Genomic DNA, 22,210 nt, shown 5'->3' with positions numbered 1-22,210 from the left:
AGAAAGATGAATAGAAAAGTACACATATACCATATTAATTAACAATAAATTGTTTCCAAATTGAAACAAGTTTGAAACGGTGATTTCAGTCATTTGCTAGTTGGAAACGCTGCGATTTAGGTTATGCAACATATCTGATCCAGAGTTTACGCAAACTGTTTATGGTTTCAAGGATTCCTATCTTTAAGTTCTCATTCTTGCATCAGAATATAATAAATTGATGATATCTCATGTGGTAATGCTTACATCATATTTTAAATCCATTACTAAACGAATACTGGACTGAGAAAAATTGCAGAAGAAATTAAAACCTGTGTGAAAAATTGCAATTAGATAATTCCCTCCCCAAATCATTCAGCCCTGCAACCAACTCAGAATCTTATTTCTGCACAGTAACAGATGTGACCGAAGGGGATTATTCAGCTCTGCTTCCTTTAAAGCTGCAGCAGGCAGGATTGCTGGAAAGATGGTTGATTGCCGAGGTTCATCTGCTGGTTCTTAAAATACAAAACGTAGGCACTTGGTTCATATGCACCAGACAACCTGAGGCAATCCCTCAATCTTTGAAACTCTGCCAATATTGACACGCATTCTATTGCATTTGTAATCCCAAGCTCTTTTTTAGACTCTTTTCGTTTTAGGTAGCTTCACAGCAGAGTCACTGGTGCTGGGATTGTAATCAGTCTACCAAATTGACCTGTATGCGGAGGAGTAGCTGTAGTAGAACAGCCAAGAAGAGCGAGCACCCGCTCTCTCTGAACTTCACTGTGATGGGGCAAAATTTGCATAGACTAGCAACAATGTGCATAAGTGTTGTTGGATCACTTGAATTAATTTATTCTGAAATGTTATTACAGAGTATATGCAGGAATCCTGAAGTTAATTTCAATACTTTTTCAAGACCTTCACACAATATTTTAAGACCTTATTGCCACTTAAAGCTGTAATCAGCAACACATATTTGACTTACAAAACAGTTTAAGTTTGCAATTAAATCTGTAGAGCACAATTTAGTACGATTACGGATATTGTTTTGTGCCAGGAAGATAATTATACTTACTAATACTACTACTACTGCATACTTTTGGCGGTCAAACTCTATCGTCAAAATTTAATACCTGATGAAATCGCGATTAAGACCTTTTACTACTTTTTAAGGGCCTTAATTTTCAAAAAATAAAACCTGCATTATATCACGTCAACTGTACTTTTAAGTTGCATCTAGCTACTGGTCCAGTCAGTGTGTAAAATGTAGGTGAATTTATTATAAATAAGGCTACCATTTGGAAACCATTTCTAAATCTCCTACAAACTGACTTCGGTTTGAATACTTTAGTCTTATAGATCAATGCATTTTGGAAGATTTGGAATGTCCTCAACAAGTGAGCTGAAGTCACCGATGTGCAATGTGCAGTGTGCTATGAACTCAGTAGTTTCTTGACAGGGCTGTCAAGAATGATATGAAGCTGCATCCAATTCAATGTCACATTGAATGCATTAATTATACACTCCTTTAGCTAAAGGTCAATGTATTTATGTATGTATGTATCTAAACAATGGAATATATTTTGAAAGAGTACCATTTTTGTACGCTGGATACCAAAACTGACCTCACAGCAATCAGTGTGTCAGTGTAATGGAATTATATTCACATGGGATTGTGTGAAAAAGGGGCATTCATGGATTATTCATTTTATAAAATCATTCTACAGGCAGAATTAAATAATTATTGCAATGCAAATACTTAATTTCAATCTCGAGGAAATAATATCAACCAGTCACTTTCCCTCACTGCGTGATCTGGTACATCAGGCAATGAAGAACGCAGTTCTATGGGTCCAGGAGATGAGTGTATTCTATCACTGTTTGTGTGTATTCATGTGCGAAATGAATGGATTAGTGTGGTGAAATGGGTTATTGGCTGGTACCTCACCGATCGCTTAGATGTTGAGAAAGTACGTGTTTTCCATGAAGGGGCTTGCAGGGAAAAAGACTCACTCATTTGAAAGTAAACAAAATAGAGGTAGACTGCAGATAAACATCAACCTGTATGCATTGAAAATGATCAAAAACATGCATAATCAAAGCACACCCAATTTTTGTCCAATATTTTCCATTTACAAAACCTGTGGCATCCCCAAAACCTCACTTTCAGCTGAAAATCAAACTCGCCCATGAATTTCAAAAATTAATTTAACAAGTCATTGTTTGAGACACAGCTGTGTACCTTTGTGTTTCATGGGACTCGGGGTCCCGGAGGACTTCCGACAGAGCTGAATAACAAGCGCCGACACTTTTCTCCTCACAGAGTTGTACTGCAAGAAAACCGGCGGTATACCTCAGAGGTATGATGTGATCCAACAACAACAACAGGCTTCCTTTGTAGCATTGGATGGAGAGGACGTCAGTGGAATAAACAAGGCAGAGAGAACACTAAGACAGCCACCGGGGGATTATAACAATACCAACTGTATGAATTAGGCTGTCTATCAGAGAGAGAGAGAGAAAGAACGAGAGAGACGCTCGGGTGCTACTGCAAGATGCCTCTAGTGAGAAGGAAAAGAAGAAGAAAAGAAACCTTCCAAATTAACTTGTGCCTTAACCACAATGAAAGCATGTAGTAAAAGATAACTAAATTGCCTTTATACTGCAATTTTCCTCCATTCAGTTTCTGGGTCTTGTGGCTTTTATCTTTAAATTTGCCTAATAATGAGCATGTATACCAATAGAGTTTTCTAACGTTGCTGTCAGGAGAAAGAGCATCTCGAACGGAGACAATGAAAGAGACATTTATAATATAATTTCTAATAATAATTTTATTATATTCTTTGTGCCCGATTCCCCTCATTATCTGCCCCGGACTGACATTAAGTGAATAATTGATGGATTCTGTTTCTTCATATAATAAACCATCAGGCATTCAGTTTCTTCTGCTGCCGACACAAGAAAACTGAGGAGAAACAACTGTCTGAGGCGTGCTTGAGGCAGAAGGCTCCTGCTGGACATGGTCTTCCAGAGCTCTCAGCCTTCACTCATGGTCGGATTACAGCCCACCTCTCTGGGGCAACACTCTGGACCTCAGCACTTGTAGTTATGGCAACTTGTGATTTCTCTAGAGTACTGACTCCGAGCTGTTCTTCAGCACAGGCAACTCCATCACAGCCAAGAAAAAATAAATAAATCAACTCCAGGAGCTCAGTAAATTATTCATTACTCGGTTGAAAATGCCACAGAGTGGATCACGATCACACCAGAAGTCCAGTACACACAATGTGCTGCCGGACATTTCATTCATTCAAAGGTAACAGTCTGGTTCAAAGGTAAGGGGGAAAAATCAAACATGAAAAAATGTCAGCAAATATATAATTTTTCTTATTTTGATCTACATAGATAAAACAACTCAACACAATTAATCAATTACTAAATTAATCATCAACTATTTTGATAATCAATTAATTGGATTGAAGCTGATCAAAACAAGATTTCCGATTGATTCACAAAGAAATCATTTGTGAATCATTTTGGTTTGTAGACAAAACAAGACATTGGAGAACATCATAATTTCCAGGTTTGACAAACACTGATCAACGTTTTTTTTTTCAAAGTTTACTGACATTTTCGGAACCAAACGATTACTCAGTTAACCAAGAAAATAGTCGTTAGTTGCAGCTCTAAAAAGAACCATTCTAGAAAATAGATTCATTGATAACTATTTGTTCTCTGAAGCTGTTAGTCCCTGGTTATGAAAACAGCTTTTGTTGCACGTCTTTTTCTGTCAAATGCATCCTCTTCACCTGGTAATTAAGTGATAAAACTGAACAGAAATATAAATAAGGATCCATTTTGGATGAGTGAATATTCGAGCCAAAATAATAACACATTAGGAATTTACTCGTATAGTTGAGGTTAAATAATTTATCCACTAAAACGTCCTGACAACCTGCTCCTATTGTGTTTCAGTCCAAGTCTGCATGTCAACGATGCATGTACATGTCAGCTTTGAAGGAGACAAAGTACAGGGTGAAATGCCAATTGTGATTGTAGCATTTCCTGTATATTATACATACATCAAAAAATCCTTGACATTTCACTTTAAACACCGGAATCGACTGAGATCGTAATCATAAATGCTGTACAAGAGCTGCACAATGAGTGACAAGAATACTCTCTTTATACTACAGGCAAAAAAAAATGGGACTCTATGTTCACTGATCACGTGTCACCATGGCTGGATGGATGGATGCTTTTATTTTTGTGTCATGCCTAGAAAATTAGCCTAAATGGGCTTATTTTCAATCGAGTTGAAGTATAACACACATTAGACAAAATAATGTTTTTTTCCAGAGATTAGATACATAGATGGTCAGCATGAAGACATCAAACTGAAACAACCACTCCATTCCATTCAGAAAAAAGACTGACTCATTCTCAATTTTACCCAATTTTCATAAATAGATAAACCTATCTTCTCCCAGAGGGGAAACTGCAAAAAAAAAGTTTTCTAAAAACTGCCACTCTTGATTTTTTTTTCTGTACTTGTAAGCTCGCTGCAACCAACTAGTATTAAATCATCATGTTCGGATTTGACATCATACAATACAGGTCGATGCGGTGAATGATCGACCTTTCTGTCAGTCCAGCTCTGAGGTTCCCATTTCCACCCACGGACATTGGCAACAAGAGGATAAGTGAATGAACAGCTTCTATAAATAGCCTTATCATTTCCTAAGCTCTGATAATTCAGCACGGCTGACAGGATGCACATCGGGCACCACTTCACAACAACGCCTGATAGATAATTACAAGATTGTAATTGTTTACAGTGTGTGCAGAGTGTACTCTGCGTACTCTCTGCATGTCCGCGTGTGATTATGTGACAAAGGCACCGTCTGTGATGAGGCCATGTGAGCAGACAATGAGGATCCCTTGTATTTACTGGTGGAGAGTGGGAAAGGGGTTCGCTTGAAGCCCATTTTAAGGGTTACAATGATACATCCTTTGTACTTTGTTCGCTAAGCTGTGATTACACAGATGAGAGAAAATGGAGGCTTATTATCAGCCGGCATTATACTTTACTATTCAAATAAAGCAGCCAACAATGAGGATAATCTTCCCCAATGTGCTTTTAATTTCCGTATCCATTTTTTTTTTCTTATTCCGTCTGTGTGTCCCAGTTCTCGTCATAACTACTTGCTCGGCCTAATCAGTGAAACTGGGTTAAATTCAGATGTTATAAGTCGAAATGAGAAGCATCAATAATCAAAGGAGGATAAACTCATAAAAAAAAGCTTTTTATGAGTTGTGGATATATTTTATGTGTGTGTGTTTTTTCTTTAATGGCGCAAGAATTCTGAGCCTGAAGAGCCAAGGAGACGAGGACGTTGGATGCAGAGCCAAAGCCTTGATGCTAGACTGATTACTTGTCTGGCACTAAAACCAATATGTGAAAATAAGGGCAGGTGTCACACTATTATTGTCATAAAAAAAAAACTGAGGATGCAAAGGATTACAACGGTATTAAGCACTGCATTAAGTGAGCATGCACAGAGGAAAGACATAAGTTTGACAGCTGGCTGCTTTACAAATTCCACATTATTATCACACTGGCAGAACCTCAAAGGGCTTTACACTATATCAATAGCCCCGGTCACATTTGGTCAGCCATTTTAAATCCTTCATCACAAGTTCTTGTCAGCCCATCCAGCAGCATCTGAAACTGTGAATTTTTAAATCCCTCACTTCTGCCAACACTACTCCTTTCTCTTTACTTACTGCCCCTAGGTTTCGATTATGTCAGACATAATTTGTCGTTTCATTGTTATGCTGACGATGTTCAGATTTATTTAAGTGTCTCACAAAGCATTTTACGTGACTGCATTTTTGAAATCAAGCAGTGGCTGAGCCAAACTTTTATTCATTCAAATGAAAGGAAGAGCCACACTGTTGGTGCTTTTGCTGCAAGAAGACCCGGGTTTCACGACTCGGTCAGAAACAAGGGCCTTTCTGCATGTTCTCCCCATGTGTTTTCTCCTCGTTCTCCTTCCTCCTACAGTCCTAAAACCTGCAGATTTGGACACTCTTAATTGACCGTGAGAGGGAATGGTTCTTTGTCTCTATAGACGTGTTTCCAGCTTGGTTAAATTGTGTTTCTGGTGAGGTTCCCAGCAAGCTGAGTAGGCACTATGCATGACATGGTCAGATTGCCAGCCACCGATTGGTCAGAGTGCCGTCACAGGAAGAGACTTCCGACACAAGGATCAAGCTGAACAAAGATGGATTCATCTCCAACAACTACCGGGGAAATGTCTAAAATCTCAATATTTAACAGAGGAGCCTGATGTATTTAGCGACAGCACTGCCGATCGCAAACAACAAGTTTTAATTAACTGGCAGGGATGACTCCACCCACGTTGCGTAGGTAATATTTTTGTAGTGGAAAACCAACCTAAACCGTACCGTGGCAAGGCGAGCTGGGACCATAGTGGAAAAGGGGCTTATGTGGCCTTGCGATTGGCTGGTGATACTGGAGCAGCGAGCTGGGGCGTCTTCACAGTTCAGCTCAACTGTTAAGAACCTTGGTGTTTTCCTTGACAGTAATTTTAATTTTAACAAACAAATAGACAATGTTGTCAAGACCAGGTTTTTATCAATTGCGTATACTGGCTAAAGCAAAGCCGTCTCTAACAAGCCACAACCACGAGGTAGCCATACACGCCTTCATTAGTTCTAGACTGGACTATTGTAATTCCCTTCATGTTGGTGTCGCTCAGTCTTCTCTCAGCCGCCTCCAATTACTGCAAAATGCAGTTGCTCGCCTTTTAACAAACTCAACTAGACGGGAGCACATCTCTCCAACACTTTCTTCTCTCCACTGGCTACCTGTGCATTTTAGAATTGATTTTAAACTTTTAATGTTTGTTTTTAAAGCCCTTAATGGCCTCACCCCGGCCTATTTAACAGTAATTTGAATTGCTCGCAAGCACAGCAAGGATTTGTGGTCATCCAACCAGCTTATGCTCGACATGCCCAGGTCTAGATATAAACAGTAAGGTGACCAAGCCTTTTCAATTGCCAGCCCCAGACTCTGGAATAAGCTCCTCCCCCCTGAGATTCACGTCATCACTGACCTCTGAACTTTTTAAGACCAAACATATTTATTCAGAATGGCTTTTCATACCCAGTGGTGTGGTGACAGTTTTTATTTTTTACCGTCTGTTTTTAATGCTGTGTATCTGTAATGCTTTTATTTTGTAAAGGAATTTGGTCACCTGTGGGTTGTTGTAAAAAGCTATAGAAATAAAGTACATAACATAATAGTACATTAGTATGACAGACATCATGTTTTCATGTTATTGTGATTAAAGTATGCCCAATTTCATCGCTTTACTTTCGTGTAACTGAGTGCTGTCCAAAGTGGACTGTCCCAAAGTGTCGACACTTACAACACTTTGTGTTAATTTATTTATTGTACTGAGACAATAGAGATGTAAAAAAAAAAAAAAAAACAGACAAGGAGACAGATGTGGCGCATTCATCAAAAAGGCAGGAAAAAAAGTGTTTGCAAGATGCTCAGATCCCCTCATTTCTTATGCATCTATGGCAGGATCACGTAAATAACAGATGTATACACGTTCACACAGGTTGATTATGTATTCTGCTAGATTTACTGTGGCTATGCAGTGTGGCAGGATGCTCTGTCTTTTCAGACAAGGCCAGATGAAACACAAGGTGAATGTGTATGTGTGAATGTATTAAATAGTAGAAAATGTCAGGGAAAAATTAAGCAATGAGCTAATATTGACACAAATAATGTATGGCAATTGTAATACAAACAAATTGTGGTGTGGTCTGTATAAAACTTGAATTTAAATTGGTTTTATTTCCCGCTAATGTATCAATAATTATGAAAGATGTCATAAAGAGGATAACATAATTGTTTAAGTAGTTTGAGGAATACTTTTGATTCACAGTAAATTATTTAGACACTCTTCTCTGTGGCCTCAACTAAACTAAACAGAAAGCCATGGTGCAAATTTGTAGAACAACATTTTGGGCAGATATCAGGGAGGGGGATGTCAGTGAGTGTGGCCATTAGATGTGGTCAGTTGCACAGTGCAGCTCTCTCCATCAAATGAAAGCCCTAAAAGTCTGGTCCTATTCCATTTTGCCTCAGTTTCAGTTACTGTCAGCCGTTGCCTTTTGTTGTTTTTTTTTTGCCTCCTGCAACAACAGAGCTCTTTTTTCTTTTGCCAGGTACGGTTTCAGTTAGTCCACTGCCCGCCATTTCCTTCACCTGGGGAAAACTACAGATACTGCAGAAAAACAAAAGCACTCCCCTCATTCTGTTGATGTTGCACAGTGACACACACACACACAAACACACACACACACACTTTCTTTGTGCCACAAAAATAAGCCTCCATTTTTCTTTTGTGTCTGGTAGCAGAAAAAGTTGCTGCTTGATGAAAGCAAGGATTTTATTGAACCAATCTAAATTATGTCCTTTTTTTTATACAAAAGTTTAACAAAACTTCCTCCATCAATGGCTTCCCCCATACCGGATACACCTGAGGTTCATCTTCAAGGCCACCAGGACTCACAACTCTACCGACAAAACCACTGCATTTGACCACAGCATTTGCCTTGATGTCAGACACTCTGATGGGCCAAGTGCTGATGACCAAGCTGACTCCTTTTCTCTTTTACTCCCTCATTCACTCCATCTCTTTCCATCTTCCACATCGGCCCAATCAGACTAATGAGGCTTACACTTCCTCCATCCCCTCCTGCTTGCTAAAGTGGCGATTGATTGGAGGGGTGGGAAAGCTTTTAACAAGGGAGGGGTGGGAGAAAAATAATTAACACGAATGAGCTTTTCTGCAAACTCCTTCACTTTGGATTTTCTTTTCCCATTTATTTACTGTCTCAAGCAACATTAGGGATTAACTCTCCAAGGGTATGTTAACTTCTCGATGTCAGGGTGTAAATCAATCTGAAGCTGTAAACTGAGGTCCGTTTGTCTAAGGTCAGTGTCTTGCTCCTCTTAGGTCACAGTTCTGCAGTGATGTCTAAATAGAAGGGAAAGAAAGGGGGGAGGGGAGAGGGAAAAAGCAGCATTTCTTCCATCTTCCCACTCAAATTGAGACACAAACTAGACATCGGATCAAAACTGCGTAAAACTTGGGGCAGTGAACCTTGAAAGCTAAAAAAAATTCAGTCCACAGAGGCCATTAACGTCGCTGCCCGAGTGATCAGTAAAATGGTCACTCTGACGGTTCTGCCATAATTAAATCGGACAGATCTGGACAAGAAAACTAGAGCAGCAGCAATGTCTAAATTCATGCATTTCTATTCATGCAAGTCAAGCAAAAACAAAGAGACAAAGCGACAAGATGGAATTAACGATACAATATTAGCACTGTGGTGAAAAGTTTGAGATAAAAAAAACGTGGGGTCGTGAGTTTGCATGTGACAAAATATTATAAATTCAGGGAGAAAAGACAGGGGGAAATCTCTCATTACTCACAAACACAGTTTAAAAGCTACTTTTAAAGAGAATTTGAAGCATTTAAACACTGATTCCTCACAATGGTGGGGCTCAGATTTCTCCAAAGCCTGAAAGAAATGAAATACGCCTACGGCCTTTAATTTAATGTACCATCAGAAATGAGCCACTTCGACTGGGTATGTTAATTTCCTATTCATATGAGAATTAAAAAAAAACACAGAGATACTACTACAGCTCAAACAATCGCTCCCTGCAGAAGCAATATTACTGTACAGGGACCACAAACCAAGTTTCATCACTGATCTCAATTTAGGTCTATTAATACAATACCCACAGATTTCATTCTAGTCTAATCCCACGGTTCTCAAACTGTGGGACGTGTACCACCAGTGATATGCGAGCTTCGAAAAGATGAAACAAATAAAAAAGAAAAAACTCTCTCACTCAATCTCAAGCTAATTTCTGTAAACTAGTGTGCGAAGTACTGTATATGTGAGAAAGAGGAGGATGATGAGAGAGTATATGAATATGAGTATGAATAAATCTGCCTACCGTGAAAAGTCTGTATCTGTATTTGCTCGGCCCTTTTACACCACTGTATTTTAACACTGGTGATAACGGTGTTACTTCCAGAGCTCACTATTTTCTCCGGTGATACTTGGTACAAATTGTTTGAGAACCACTGGTTTAGTCTTCACCTTTCTAAGGAAAAATATGCATTATAGTGAAGAACATTTGTCTTTGAGACTGTAGCAGCTGTGTTTACACATTCAATCCAGTAATTTAAAGGTGCACAGATGTGTGAGTCACTGCTCACGGTGGCTGTGAATCAAATATGGCACCCAATGGTTCTGCACAAATGCTAAAACATCCATCCAGCAGTGTGTTGTTATGAGTGACTACAGGCTCGAACATATTTAGCATGTGTTAATGAAATAAATTTGCTTTTACTTGACTGACTGAAAACGAATCAGCAGGAATTTTGATCATTAATCATGGTAATAAGTAATCAAGCAAAAATAGCAAAATGTTTGCTGCGCCCCGGCTTTGAAATCTGAAGGTTTTGCTGCTTTTCTTTCTCAGATATGATGATGAGTTGAATATTTGGCTGAATATTTGAGACAAAAATTAAAAGAAATATCTCAATGGTAAAAGCAAAAATGTCTTTTATCACTGCAATTTAGTTTTAACTGAAGATGTACCTATACTCTGGTCCACTGCCAACTCGATGTTCTCAATTGAATTCAATTTTATTTGTATACTAGCGCCAATTCATACCATACATAATGCATCAAAGCACTTTACATAGTAAGGTCAAGACCTTACAATTTTAATAGAGAGACCCAACAGTTCCCACAATGACAAGGTTTGATGAGCACTTCAGACACAGTTCTGGTTCATTGTGGAGCCTCAGAACCTTGGTGCTTTCTGGAAAACCAGCCCACGGTCACGCCAGTTTAAGAGGAACCAAAGTCCTCTACTTTCCGCTCGTCTTTCGGGGTTATGGGGATTACTCGCGGCATTTTTTTGAAATTTCTTTGAGCAAACATGGAGGACTTTGACAGCTGAGAGATTTCTGAAGGCAGTGATTTTGAGGAGTTTCTCGGCTTCTATGACATCATTGCTGATAACTTTGAATGTGCTGAACCAATCGACCGGGAATTATGGTTACGACATAATGATGTTTGAAGACGACGAGGTCGGCGATAACGACGATGAGTTTGAAGGTTTTGAAAGTGACGGAAGGCTGAGAATTACCACAGTAATCTGCGGCGTGTTTTCAACCGCACAACAGGGGTGAAAGTGGATTTACCTGCAGATGCCACAGCGCTGTAAGGACTATTACCGTCACATGTGAAGCAGACTGTTACAGTCATTACATGCTGTTCTCGTTCTTCACACTCCATCAGGACTAAATCAAGGCACTGACATAAGTTGATATTACTTTATTTTCTTACTGTTTTTTAATTGAAAATAGTTATTCACTTTACTTTTACATTTTTTTGTATCTAAAAAATAAACTCAATTTCCCAGGAAAGCCACATGTGTAAGCTCTCGAATGCTTTTTGAATTGTGTTCCTATCTGCTACAGAGGCTGAGAAATCAGTCATTTAGTAGGCATTGAAGCTCAGGTTTTGGAGACATTTTTTCCAGGCGTTTCAGGCCTTAATGGGTTAAAGATTTTTAGTTGTGACGTGCAAAATCTCTGTCGTCAATGTACTACTATATGCTATACGTCTCCATTTAGGGAACCCCACTTAATGCCCAACACAGTTGTTATGTTCCTGGGTTAGTGGCTGGTACAGTGGATGGAGTAGAGTGATAGTAAAGCGAGGACAAAGTTTTGACAGCACAACTCGCTTAGTCTGAAATGCGAGCAGCATCGGCAATGCCAATTTGCCTCTGTAAGTGCTCGAGTGTACCAACAGTTGAGAACGTGTCCATTTGCACTGCTGCTTCCCAAACACACAGTCTGCTCAGTGGGGATAGCGCTATAGGAACTAGAGCTAAGGAGGTAAGTAGAGTTACTAAGGGAGGGAGAAGGAGTGCAGTTCATGAGGGATCGGTAAGCTGTTGAGCTTTATAGCAGCAGTATAACATCTGATTTTTTTTATGTTTGAGTAAACAACACAAATCCAGCTTATTAATTTTTACTGATGTTGAAAGGTAGACTGTGAGAGGGAAAAAGGATTTAGTTTTATCTCTTTTTAATTTAGGCACACTGCATAACACATGCGCATAAATATATCAAGGCCTATTTCTAGTATCTGTTTCAGAGCTTTCTTAAAACACACACATACACACAGTTTTTAAATATTTGTCTGCGACTGAAACTTGGTGTGACATTTTGCATCTTGTAATATGAGCCTGTCCTAAGAGGAGCTGACAAGAGCTCAGGGGGAGATGTATGGTAGCTGCAACAGAGGAAGAGATCGAGAGCACACAGTGTGGAGGCTGTGGGAGCTCACAGCAGCACAGCAAGTCTCTGCTCTGGGCTTTTCATCACCACCTCAGACTCCTGGTACGAGACTGGGGAGGGCGCGTACATCACAACAACTCGCCTCCCCTGATTAACAACTTAGATTAGTGACTTGATGACAGAGGCCCTGCTCGTACCTGATATTAATATGAGTCTGGGGTGATCTAATCATAAATGGACACTGAGTACATCAGTTCACACATGACATTGGAATGCGTCTCCTCATGCATTTCAAGTGACCATTAATGAGCAGATCTAATCCCTCACTCCAAATATGTGCAAATCTCTGCAAAGAGCTTGTTGTTTGTATCCTGTAGGGCTGTAATCAACCAAAGAAACTCTTGGTCAACTAAAGCCCTGAAATTTCGACTAAAAATCGTCTAATCGGGGATGCTTTACGGGTGAGGCTCTTTTCAAATTAAAAGACATACGAGCTCAGCTTCGCGGCTGAGACACAATAGACGCTGCCGCTGTTGCTGGCAGGTGCGTCTGCGATTATAAAACAAATCAATGATTATTAGAATAAAACATTGAAATAGGCCAATATGTTCATACTCAAAATGGACAGAGCAACCTAGCTTACCGTTTTTAAATGATATGTCATGTTTGTAGTAGAGATGTGAAAAGCAAACTGTTGCTTGCAAAGTTTGCATTCCACCTTTTTACCGTCATCTACTTTTGAAAAACGCTGCCACACTGCTGATGTCTTTGACATGGGTGTGACAGGAGGACTGACTGTAGCCTAAAATGAAAAGCTCAAAATTCATGTATAAATAACGGCAACGCTAATCTGTCCGTCTCTCATTAGCCACGGTGCACAACAACCCACTGGGCTGGACTAAACCACTAAAAACAGTGGAAAACAAGGGGGGTGTTCTCTGAAGACACGCTGTTACCTGTGAAACAAAAATAATAATAATATTTTTTTTTTTTATTTAAAGCCAGAACGTGTTGTGTATCCGGTGGGAGGACTGGAAATTAAAAAACGAAGAATACCAAATTATGTGGATTTCTGTGGCATGTTCTCTCATGTTTATTTCAGTCACGAGAATCAACTTTTCACCGTGTCCTCTGCTGGACCACAATTATTTTATGTGGTCTGATGCGCTTCTAGGCTGAATATTGATTTTTTGAGCCAAATGACTATGGTATGGAGAAGTCCAATTATTCAGATTCACTTAGAGATGAAATGGTGTTTTGAAAACATTCATGTGGAAAAATATATTACTGAAAAATGTTATTATAATATAACATGATGTTCACACAACAAGCAAGAGACGGTGTAAAAGATATAGTGTTGTGGCATTCAAAGCAAATGTTCATGGGGGTTAACTTAATCCCTGTCTTGATGTTACAAAATCCTTTCTAAAGTGGTAAAGCAACCAAATAATCTTGCAGTATGTCCCATTCAAATGAGAAAAAACAATTTTACTCACTATGAAGCAATTAAGAACAACAAGTCGGGCCTGACAATCTGCCATACACATTTTAGCTGCGTGGCAAAAGCGGGGATGTTTGCCAGACTGATTTTGGCGCAGAGCACGGTGCTAAACCCCGTTGACAAAGCCAGCTGAGAATCGGTAAAGCCTCGCAGGAAGATTATGATGCCGTGCCACTGTTGGGCTAAGTTCTTATGAGGAGCCAAGGGTTTTGCCTTTTTTATCCTCTTGAAATCACTCGGCAAAATCCCTAACCGCAACCCTCTAAACTTTCTGCTCCAGCTGTCCTGGTCGATGTCCTGCAGTATGTCTGTCTGAGTCCAGTCATCCATGTCTTCCGAGCACAAAGATATCTTCATCATCTCTAACCCCCCCGAGCCCCACAACCTGCCCCACTACAGCTATATGCTATCATCAGCTCTGGACTTCACTAGAATCAATAAAAGATGCTTCACCGCTGGGGCGAATTCACATTGCACCCGTTGGAAACATCCAAGCTCCAGAAAAAAAACAATGATGTTCAATTATTGATGACGGCACCACGCATCCATCCTCATACAGAACATTGTAATAATGAAAAATTAAGCTGAAACTGGAAAGTTTCTACTGCACAGATGTATTTCGAATCAAGGTGACACATTTTTCAAAGTATGAAGGTTTTTAATAATTTACTTGTTTGAGATCATTTTATTTTAATATTTTACACTGTTTGAGCTACAGTATTGCAATGTCAGAAGAAGCACATCAGGCTTCCCCACAGAGCTGTAGAATGAAGGAAACGACCGCCTGCACATAAAGGGACCGCGCACCTTCACTCAAGTCATAAAGAAATGGAACCAGAAAATCTTTCACATTTTATGCCTAAAACAGAAGAAGCATTGACACGCAGTCTGCAGGTGAGTTTCAGGTTGATTAACTATAAAATAAATCACTTTAAAGAATAAAGATAATTAAAACTTACAGGGTGGTGCAGTGGATACCATTACTGCCTCACAGCAAGAATTTCAGCGGTTCGGATCCCGGATCTCCTTCTGAACTTTGAATCAGACACATTCATACTTTTTTTTTCAATTCTGATTCATACTCATAATAATCTGCCATCCATCATAACAGACACGTTTGTGCTTGTTTGTGTATGAATAGATGCTCGTCTTTCTGGCCAACCGTGTTCCTTTTTTTAAAGAAAACAATGTTTTTCTGTCGAGTTTGCAGACGAGATATTAAGTGTTGTTGCCCTTCACCTGCTTTCTGACCTTGTCCCTCCTCTCTCTTTCACATCTTTGCTATATCCATCTCCTCATCCATCCATCAGTGCTTTCCTTGTAGGTTTCTTATCTGTGAAGTTACAGTATAGTCTGTCAACTCTCACACACACTCTCTCTCAGACATGCTTTCTCTCACTGTCTGCCTCTCTCTCTCTCTCTACCTGCCTATCATGTCCGTGGGCTCTAATCTTGTATCTCTCAGCTGTTGCCACAGTGAGAGTGTTTCCAGTGCCAACCAGCAGCTTTATCTCTGACCTGCAGATGAAAACCTGGGAGACCCTACCTCATGCACAAACACACAATAGAACACCTGCACAGTGCACACAAAACGCACACAAAAGACACACGGCAGACTCGTGCACCACCTTGTTAGACATCATAGTGCACACTAGGGCTTAACAACTTTGAATATTGCGATTATTTTTTATTTAATTTGCGATATGAGAAGGAATGGTAATTTTTAAATAATTATTTTCATTCTCATTTCTATAGCATATTCAAAATTATTACTGTATGATATTTGTGCAGATCTGTGAGAAATAATGATGTTTTCTTCAGTCTGTAGAGTATAACATGTATAGATCCAGACAATATTTAATCTAAAATGTTGTTAGCACTCTTGCCTTTGCAGCAAGAATACCCAGGTTCAAGAGCCTTTCTGTACGGAGTTTGCCATGTTCTCCTAGTGTGTGCATGAGTTTTCTCCAGGTTCTCCGGTTTCCTCACACAGTCCAAAAAAAAAACATATGAGTGGATGGTTGTTCATCTCTATGTGGGCCGCCTATCGTTCCATGTTAGCTAAGATAGGCACAGCACCCCCCACAGCCCTCGTGTGGAGGATAAATGGATGGATGTTCAGTGCTACTGCAGACACGTATTCAAAGAGCCAGAATTATGAGTGCTGTCTGTTTCTGGGACAAGCGAGCGCAGCTGTGCACACTTGCACACATGCAGACGTACGTGTATGTGATCTGTTAATAGGCCTGACCCATGTGCACAGGTGGGGCATAAACACACTGGTCTATGTAATCGTATGTCACACACAGAGTCTCAGCAAAATGAAAATTGTGATCCAAACAGTGCATATCTTAATTTTAGCAGCAGTTTTATTTTTTTATAGTCTAGCCTCAAAGATTTATCAGTCTATCCTCACACTCAGAGTTAGTTCCGCTAGAAAAAAGCACATTACACAAAAATATGAGGAGGATTTATCAGTTTGACTTTTTTTTTCCTTTTTTTTTTAAATAAATTTTTCAATTATATTTAAGATCTATGCGGAGGGAAAAGTAAAGCCAGAATAAATGGTCTTTAATGTCAAACACAATAAACAACACGCTGGCTGAAAGTACAGTAAGTGTGGGAATGGAAATGAGAAATAAAACTTTTGCAAATGAAAATGCAGCTCAGTAGAGCTAAGCAAATTTGCATTTAATCAATTTGGAAGAAGGTTTTAATGCAAAGTTAGTTGCTGAGACGCCGTACGCGCCCGCGCACACACACACACACACACTGCAGGATCTCATCACTCCGACGACATTTCATTGTGCAATCCATCTTAATCAGCTAGCCCATCAGAGACAATATATCCTCCCCTCCATCTCCCTCTCCTTCTCTGGGCGGAGTGATTGAGGGGTGTAAAGAGGAGGATGTTTCTGCTCCTCCCCCTACACCCCCCCTCCCCATCCCACCTCCTCCTCACCAGGACGGCTCTTAAGTGCTTGTGGGTTTTTACGTTTATAGTGTTTTATAGGAGTGGGCAGGAGCCAGGGGCTGTAAAAGTGTGGTGGGATGGCGGGGGCGGAGTGGAGGATAAGGGGGAGGAGTGGAGGATAAGGGGGAGGAGTGGAGAGTTACTGTAAATCCAATCTTTATTGAGAGCGAAACATTCGACAAACAGCTCCAGCCCAGCCTCCCTGCAACGCCATGCTTACCTGATCAATGAATACTGACTAAGGAATAGGTTCAGGTGTCGTAACAATTTTATTCCGATTCAGATTCAGGTTCTTACTGATCCCTGTATTTGATTGCTTGTATGCTAGCCATACATACAGAGATATTTTACTTTTTCTTATTTGTACCGGGTTCTAAGCTCATAGCACATTCACCATATTCTCTAGTACTTCTGTACTTGGAAATCTACAAGGATTAACCATGGTTTAACTAATCTAACCCTGAGATAGGTCTGTGCGGTTAATCGAAACCTGTGTTTCAATTAAGATTATGGACCGAAATGATTAGAAAAACAAAAGAAAGAAAATATTATTACAAAACAGAGGGCTTTTATTCTGAAAATAACGCTTTTAATGTAACAATATCTGACTTTCTGTCCAGGTAGTTCATCCGGCAAAAATAGAACACACGCATTAATTCAGTGGAAGAAATACACAATAATTTAAAGTTATTTTACGTTAAAAATTCATTTAAAATGTCATGTTTAAAGAGCGCAATACATTCCAAGTCAAGTTCAAGTCAATGAGTAATAATGTGAAATAATCTGGATTTTGATCCAAATAATTGTAATTATTATTTTTCCATAATCACGCAGCCCTACCCTGACCTAAACCCTAAAACCAGGTCTTAACCTTGAAAAAGCCCTTTTAAGTTGTGAGGATCAGGCAAAAACCAACCTGGCTTCCAGTGGTGTATACATACAAGCACATACGCACACAGTCACACTGTGAACTAGTCTGCCAGTAGAGAGTATAACTGGCCACAGTTGGCTACAATTGAGTGTTTTGCAGCCGTAGGGGCTAAATGATGCTTCAAGGCCTTTCAGAAAAGCCACAAAAAATCCACAACACTTCCCCCCACATGTCAAAAACCACAGGTCTACTGTATGTGGCTGCTCCGTAAGCCTGGAGCTTTGCGGGAAGACCAGAAGCAGGAGAATGCTGTTATGTGTCATTATTACATTAGTTTAAACTGCCCATTCTTTTACTAATTGTTCTTTTTGTCTTTTAATGTCTGACGATTTGAAATTCTGTCTCTTTAAGTGTGACTCTCGAAGTCTTTTAGTCATTTAGTGACTTCAGTTGGTCATCAAATGAAAAGGTCAGCCACTTAGTCAACAAAATCACCACGAAGACAGCCAGCTTGTCGGCCAATCAGTCATAGAAGGACGATGCTGCCGGAAAATCTTTTGTGGATACCCAGTACCCGCTTGTTGCTATGGCAATGCAGTCAGAAATTTAAATACTACCCTTTGTCCTCACCCCACCTCTCTTTTATCTTATTTTCACTCTCCACACTTTTTGTCCGCCAGTGTGCTGACTCTCTCTCAGTCATGTTTCCTCAGGCGCCCGAGTGTTTTTCATGCTCCCTCCATCACCTTGCCTCGTCCTCTCGGCTACACGACACTTTACTGGCTGTTTCCTCTTGTTAATTCCATGCCACTTTGCAGCGTGCGACTCTGTAAAAGCTCTTGTAAAACACGAGGCAAAGTCCCCTCTGCAGCCACACAGAGGCAAATTACAACTGGCTACTGCTCGTGTACACATAATTACTGTGAGCAGAATGCATGAATTAATGCTCACCAGCACACACACACACACTCAAGCATTAATGTCACAAATGAAACAATAAACATATTCACTAGTTTCTGTAATAGCGTACACCTGCTGACAGTTAACTGCCAGTGAAAAGCTATAATTTACTGCTATAGTCTCATCATCACGCATCATTTAGGTGTGATGGCCTGCTTCACTCTGCTCTGGTGCTGCATCGAAGCCAAGACACCGATTACATTTACTCCAGTTGTCCAAACACCCTTGTGTGAAAAGGTCTTCAGTAAATTAACTGGTTTGTGGCTCCATCTAATGGTCAACTTTGTTTGTCTTGGTACGTCTGCTACTATTTAACTAGTCTGTTTAAAACTGGTTTGTCTGTGGATCTAAAATAATAATAACTTTCATTTCATTTCATTGTAGTGTTAGCATTTTTGCTTCAGAATTGACAGAAAACAAACATACATTAATAAATATACAAATAAACAAGAAAAAGGGAGCCGTAATGTAGCTGAAATGAATGAACTTAATCTTTTGACAGAAAATGAGTCTTAGTATAAGAAAATGATGATCATCAAACCCGAATTTTGAGGTTTGGATTTTTGTGACCCTTACGAAGCAGTTTGTGTATCTATGTACCACTGTGTATTCATTCAAACTATTTCAGTTATGTCTTCCCAGAATAGTGATTTACCTATGATGTGGTCTCCAAATAAAACAATGCATTGCATAAACATATTTGTGATTCACATTTAAATGGATAGTTTAGGTATTTTGAAGTGTGGTTGTATAAGGTATTGCCATATTGTCACTAACTAAAAACTAAAACACTATTTCAATCCAAAGGATTCAGTGCCCTAATCTGAGTTCTTTGCCCTTTCCAGGCAGTTTGTCACCAGTCCTCTGATTCTCAGCCATTCTGCCCTTGTTTCATTCTTCTGTGCTATATGAACACGAAATCTTCCCATTATGTTGGTAATCACGTAAAAGCTTGTAGTTGCTCCCCTTCACACTGAAAAAGCAGCAAACCCATAATCACAGCAAACATCGCCCTCACAGGTGTTTTGCTGCTATATTTACATACAGTAAATGCACATGTACAAACCCCTAATCCTGTCTCATACTGTGTTTCCAACAAGATGGCTCTCTCTTCTTCATAAATGTACCTTTGCCTACATTTCTTTGTTTCCTTTTGGTTGAGCGTTATTACTTTTGTGGCAAACCGATGTAATTAAAGTGTGTAAATATGTGTACCATGTGTCATATTACCATTTTCATGTTATTCAAATAAAAATATAAATAATTACCTTTCTCTCTCTCACATCGCGAATCACAATCACAATTTTAGTCAAAATAATCTTAATTAGATATTTAATCAAAATCATTCAGCCTTTGTGCAAAAAACTATCTCCCCTGACTTTGTCACCCCTCGGGAAAACATGTTGCCACCTTGACAAATTCTATTTATTAAAAAAGTCAAAATTCAGCCACATTCTCTGTTCTGAGACTGTGGGGGTGTGTCTGCAGTGTTTGTCCAGAATATTAATGTACACACTAATGATCACAGACTGATAAAGTGAACTTAGTGTTTCTATATTGTTACAGCATTTGAGGGGATGTTTGGCTTAAGCTACACTTTAGACATATCTAAAAAGTCCTGCCCAGAACATCGAAGAGAAACTGTTTTCAGTCTTTATTTACTTCACAGCTGAAATGTGTTTTCACATGTTCTCAGCCACTACTTTCTAACATATATAATGTGTGTGAATGTGCGTATACACTGACTTATAATGGAAAAAAGAAATGGTGTAATTGTTGTATGTAACTAATGAGTGTGTGAAAAAAAAGATCTCCATTGACTAACCTGCTTATTTATACACACACACACATACCTGCATTGACAATAGCATCAATCTCCAGCTTGGTGATGTCGCCAGTGTAGAGGGAAATCTTCTCATCCAACTTTTCATTTCTTGGGTAGAGGCTTGGCTTAGAACCATCTGATAATGATGCACACCAGCATTGTGGTAATCAAGACAATTAAAAAATAATTTAACACTAGAAGAGATTCAATGTTATGACACAAAATGTTCCAAAATGTAACTGAACCCACATTTGGATTACTGTAACAACAACATACCTGATGGTCTACATACAGGAGCACGTTCATAACCTAAATAATTATTCTATGTCTTCAACTAATATACATCTATCCTATTTTCCACACATAGTGCATCAAAATATGTACTTATAAATTGGAGTTGTTCTTGGTGTATAATTTGGTGTATAAGTTCCTTGTCTGACCTGCAGAGGGAGTCCACAGTGGAATGTCGTCCAGTGGCACAAAGTCGGTTGTCCTGTAGTACTGACGCCTGTCCCTCACTGACAGAGACAGCAGGAAGTCTGCAGGAGACGAGAGGAAATTAAATGTCAGAAAAACAATAATATATATATTTACCCTCGACTGAAAAGAGAGAATCATAGCCATTTTAGCAGGAAGGGGCCTGACAAAGAAAAATATGACAAAACAAGTGATATCACTTCTGTTGTATTTGTCATAATAACTCAAACTGCTTACATATAAACATAATTATGTATAACAGCTATATTCAAAACTGCATCCATTCATAATAAAAATTCAACATATGTAAATGCTAGTGACTAACAAAATGTTTCACTGTTTAATGTCTTCTGCCTCTGGTGACAATGAAAACCATAATTGATCGGTTTCTCCAACTCACTGTGGAGCAGAAAAATCTATAATTATCTGACATATATTGAAATACATATTGCTTTATTTTGACCATTTCTGTCGTAATTACCTTCTTGGCCATCGCCCTATATTTACTACAGTATAACACGGCACACTATGTCACAAACGTCACAGCCATTTTAAAAGAATATATTGAAGTGTGTTATTCTTTTAACCTGCAGCCAAACTTTTCACAAATCTGAGGGCATGGTAAATTATATTGACTAGTACTTTGATCTGACACCGTAAAACAGGCACACACTTAAAACTAAATGTACTCATTAAGTGCTCACCTTTGTATGAACCAACCTCTATGATGTAATCATTTTGTATCATCATTATCATCATGGGCATCAATTTTCTTTTTCTTTTTTTTTTTTATGCAAAGGTTGCCATTTTAAAGCTGCAGTGTGTAACTTTAGGCGGTGTCCTTATTCTGCCTCTATTTTGTCGTCATCAACAAAAACATCATGGTACAGTTCCATATGGTACAGTACAGTATGGTTTGGAACGGTAAAGCCCTGGGTCAAGCTTGCGTTATGACTGATAGCACTTGGTAGGTGGAGTGTGCGTTGTGCCTGATGGCCGCAACATGGATGGAAGACAACACAACAGACAACAAAGTAGCAGCTACTTTTTTGTTTGTGACGGTTTGTAAACAAGACATCAAGCTTTGTATGAGAACAGACTGTGGGCATTGAATAAACACCAGTCGCAAGGGAGTGACGCTTGCTATAACCGTACCATACAATTGTTCCAGTAC

General features: G+C 39.3%; 1 protein-coding gene across 2 annotated transcripts in view; it reads right to left on the bottom strand.

Moving 5' to 3' along the window:
* macrod1 (mono-ADP ribosylhydrolase 1) overlaps positions 1-22,210 on the bottom strand; it is a 125,814-nt gene that overhangs the window by 102,703 nt on the left and 901 nt on the right. For both annotated transcript variants that reach the window (XM_083891621.1, XM_083891620.1), the window contains exons 2-3: positions 21,000-21,098; positions 20,588-20,695 (exon numbers count right to left, since the gene is read on the bottom strand). In XM_083891621.1, the coding sequence (XP_083747747.1) occupies positions 20,588-20,695; positions 21,000-21,098 (207 nt within the window). The remainder of the gene's footprint in view (positions 1-20,587; positions 20,696-20,999; positions 21,099-22,210) is intronic.

The sequence above is a fragment of the Microchirus variegatus genome, assembly GCF_963457635.1.
Source record: "Microchirus variegatus genome assembly, chromosome: 6".
Taxonomy (NCBI): Eukaryota; Metazoa; Chordata; class Actinopteri; order Pleuronectiformes; family Soleidae; genus Microchirus; species Microchirus variegatus.
The sequence above is the reverse complement of the archived record's forward strand: the minus strand, read 5'-3'. Positions and strand labels throughout refer to the sequence as shown.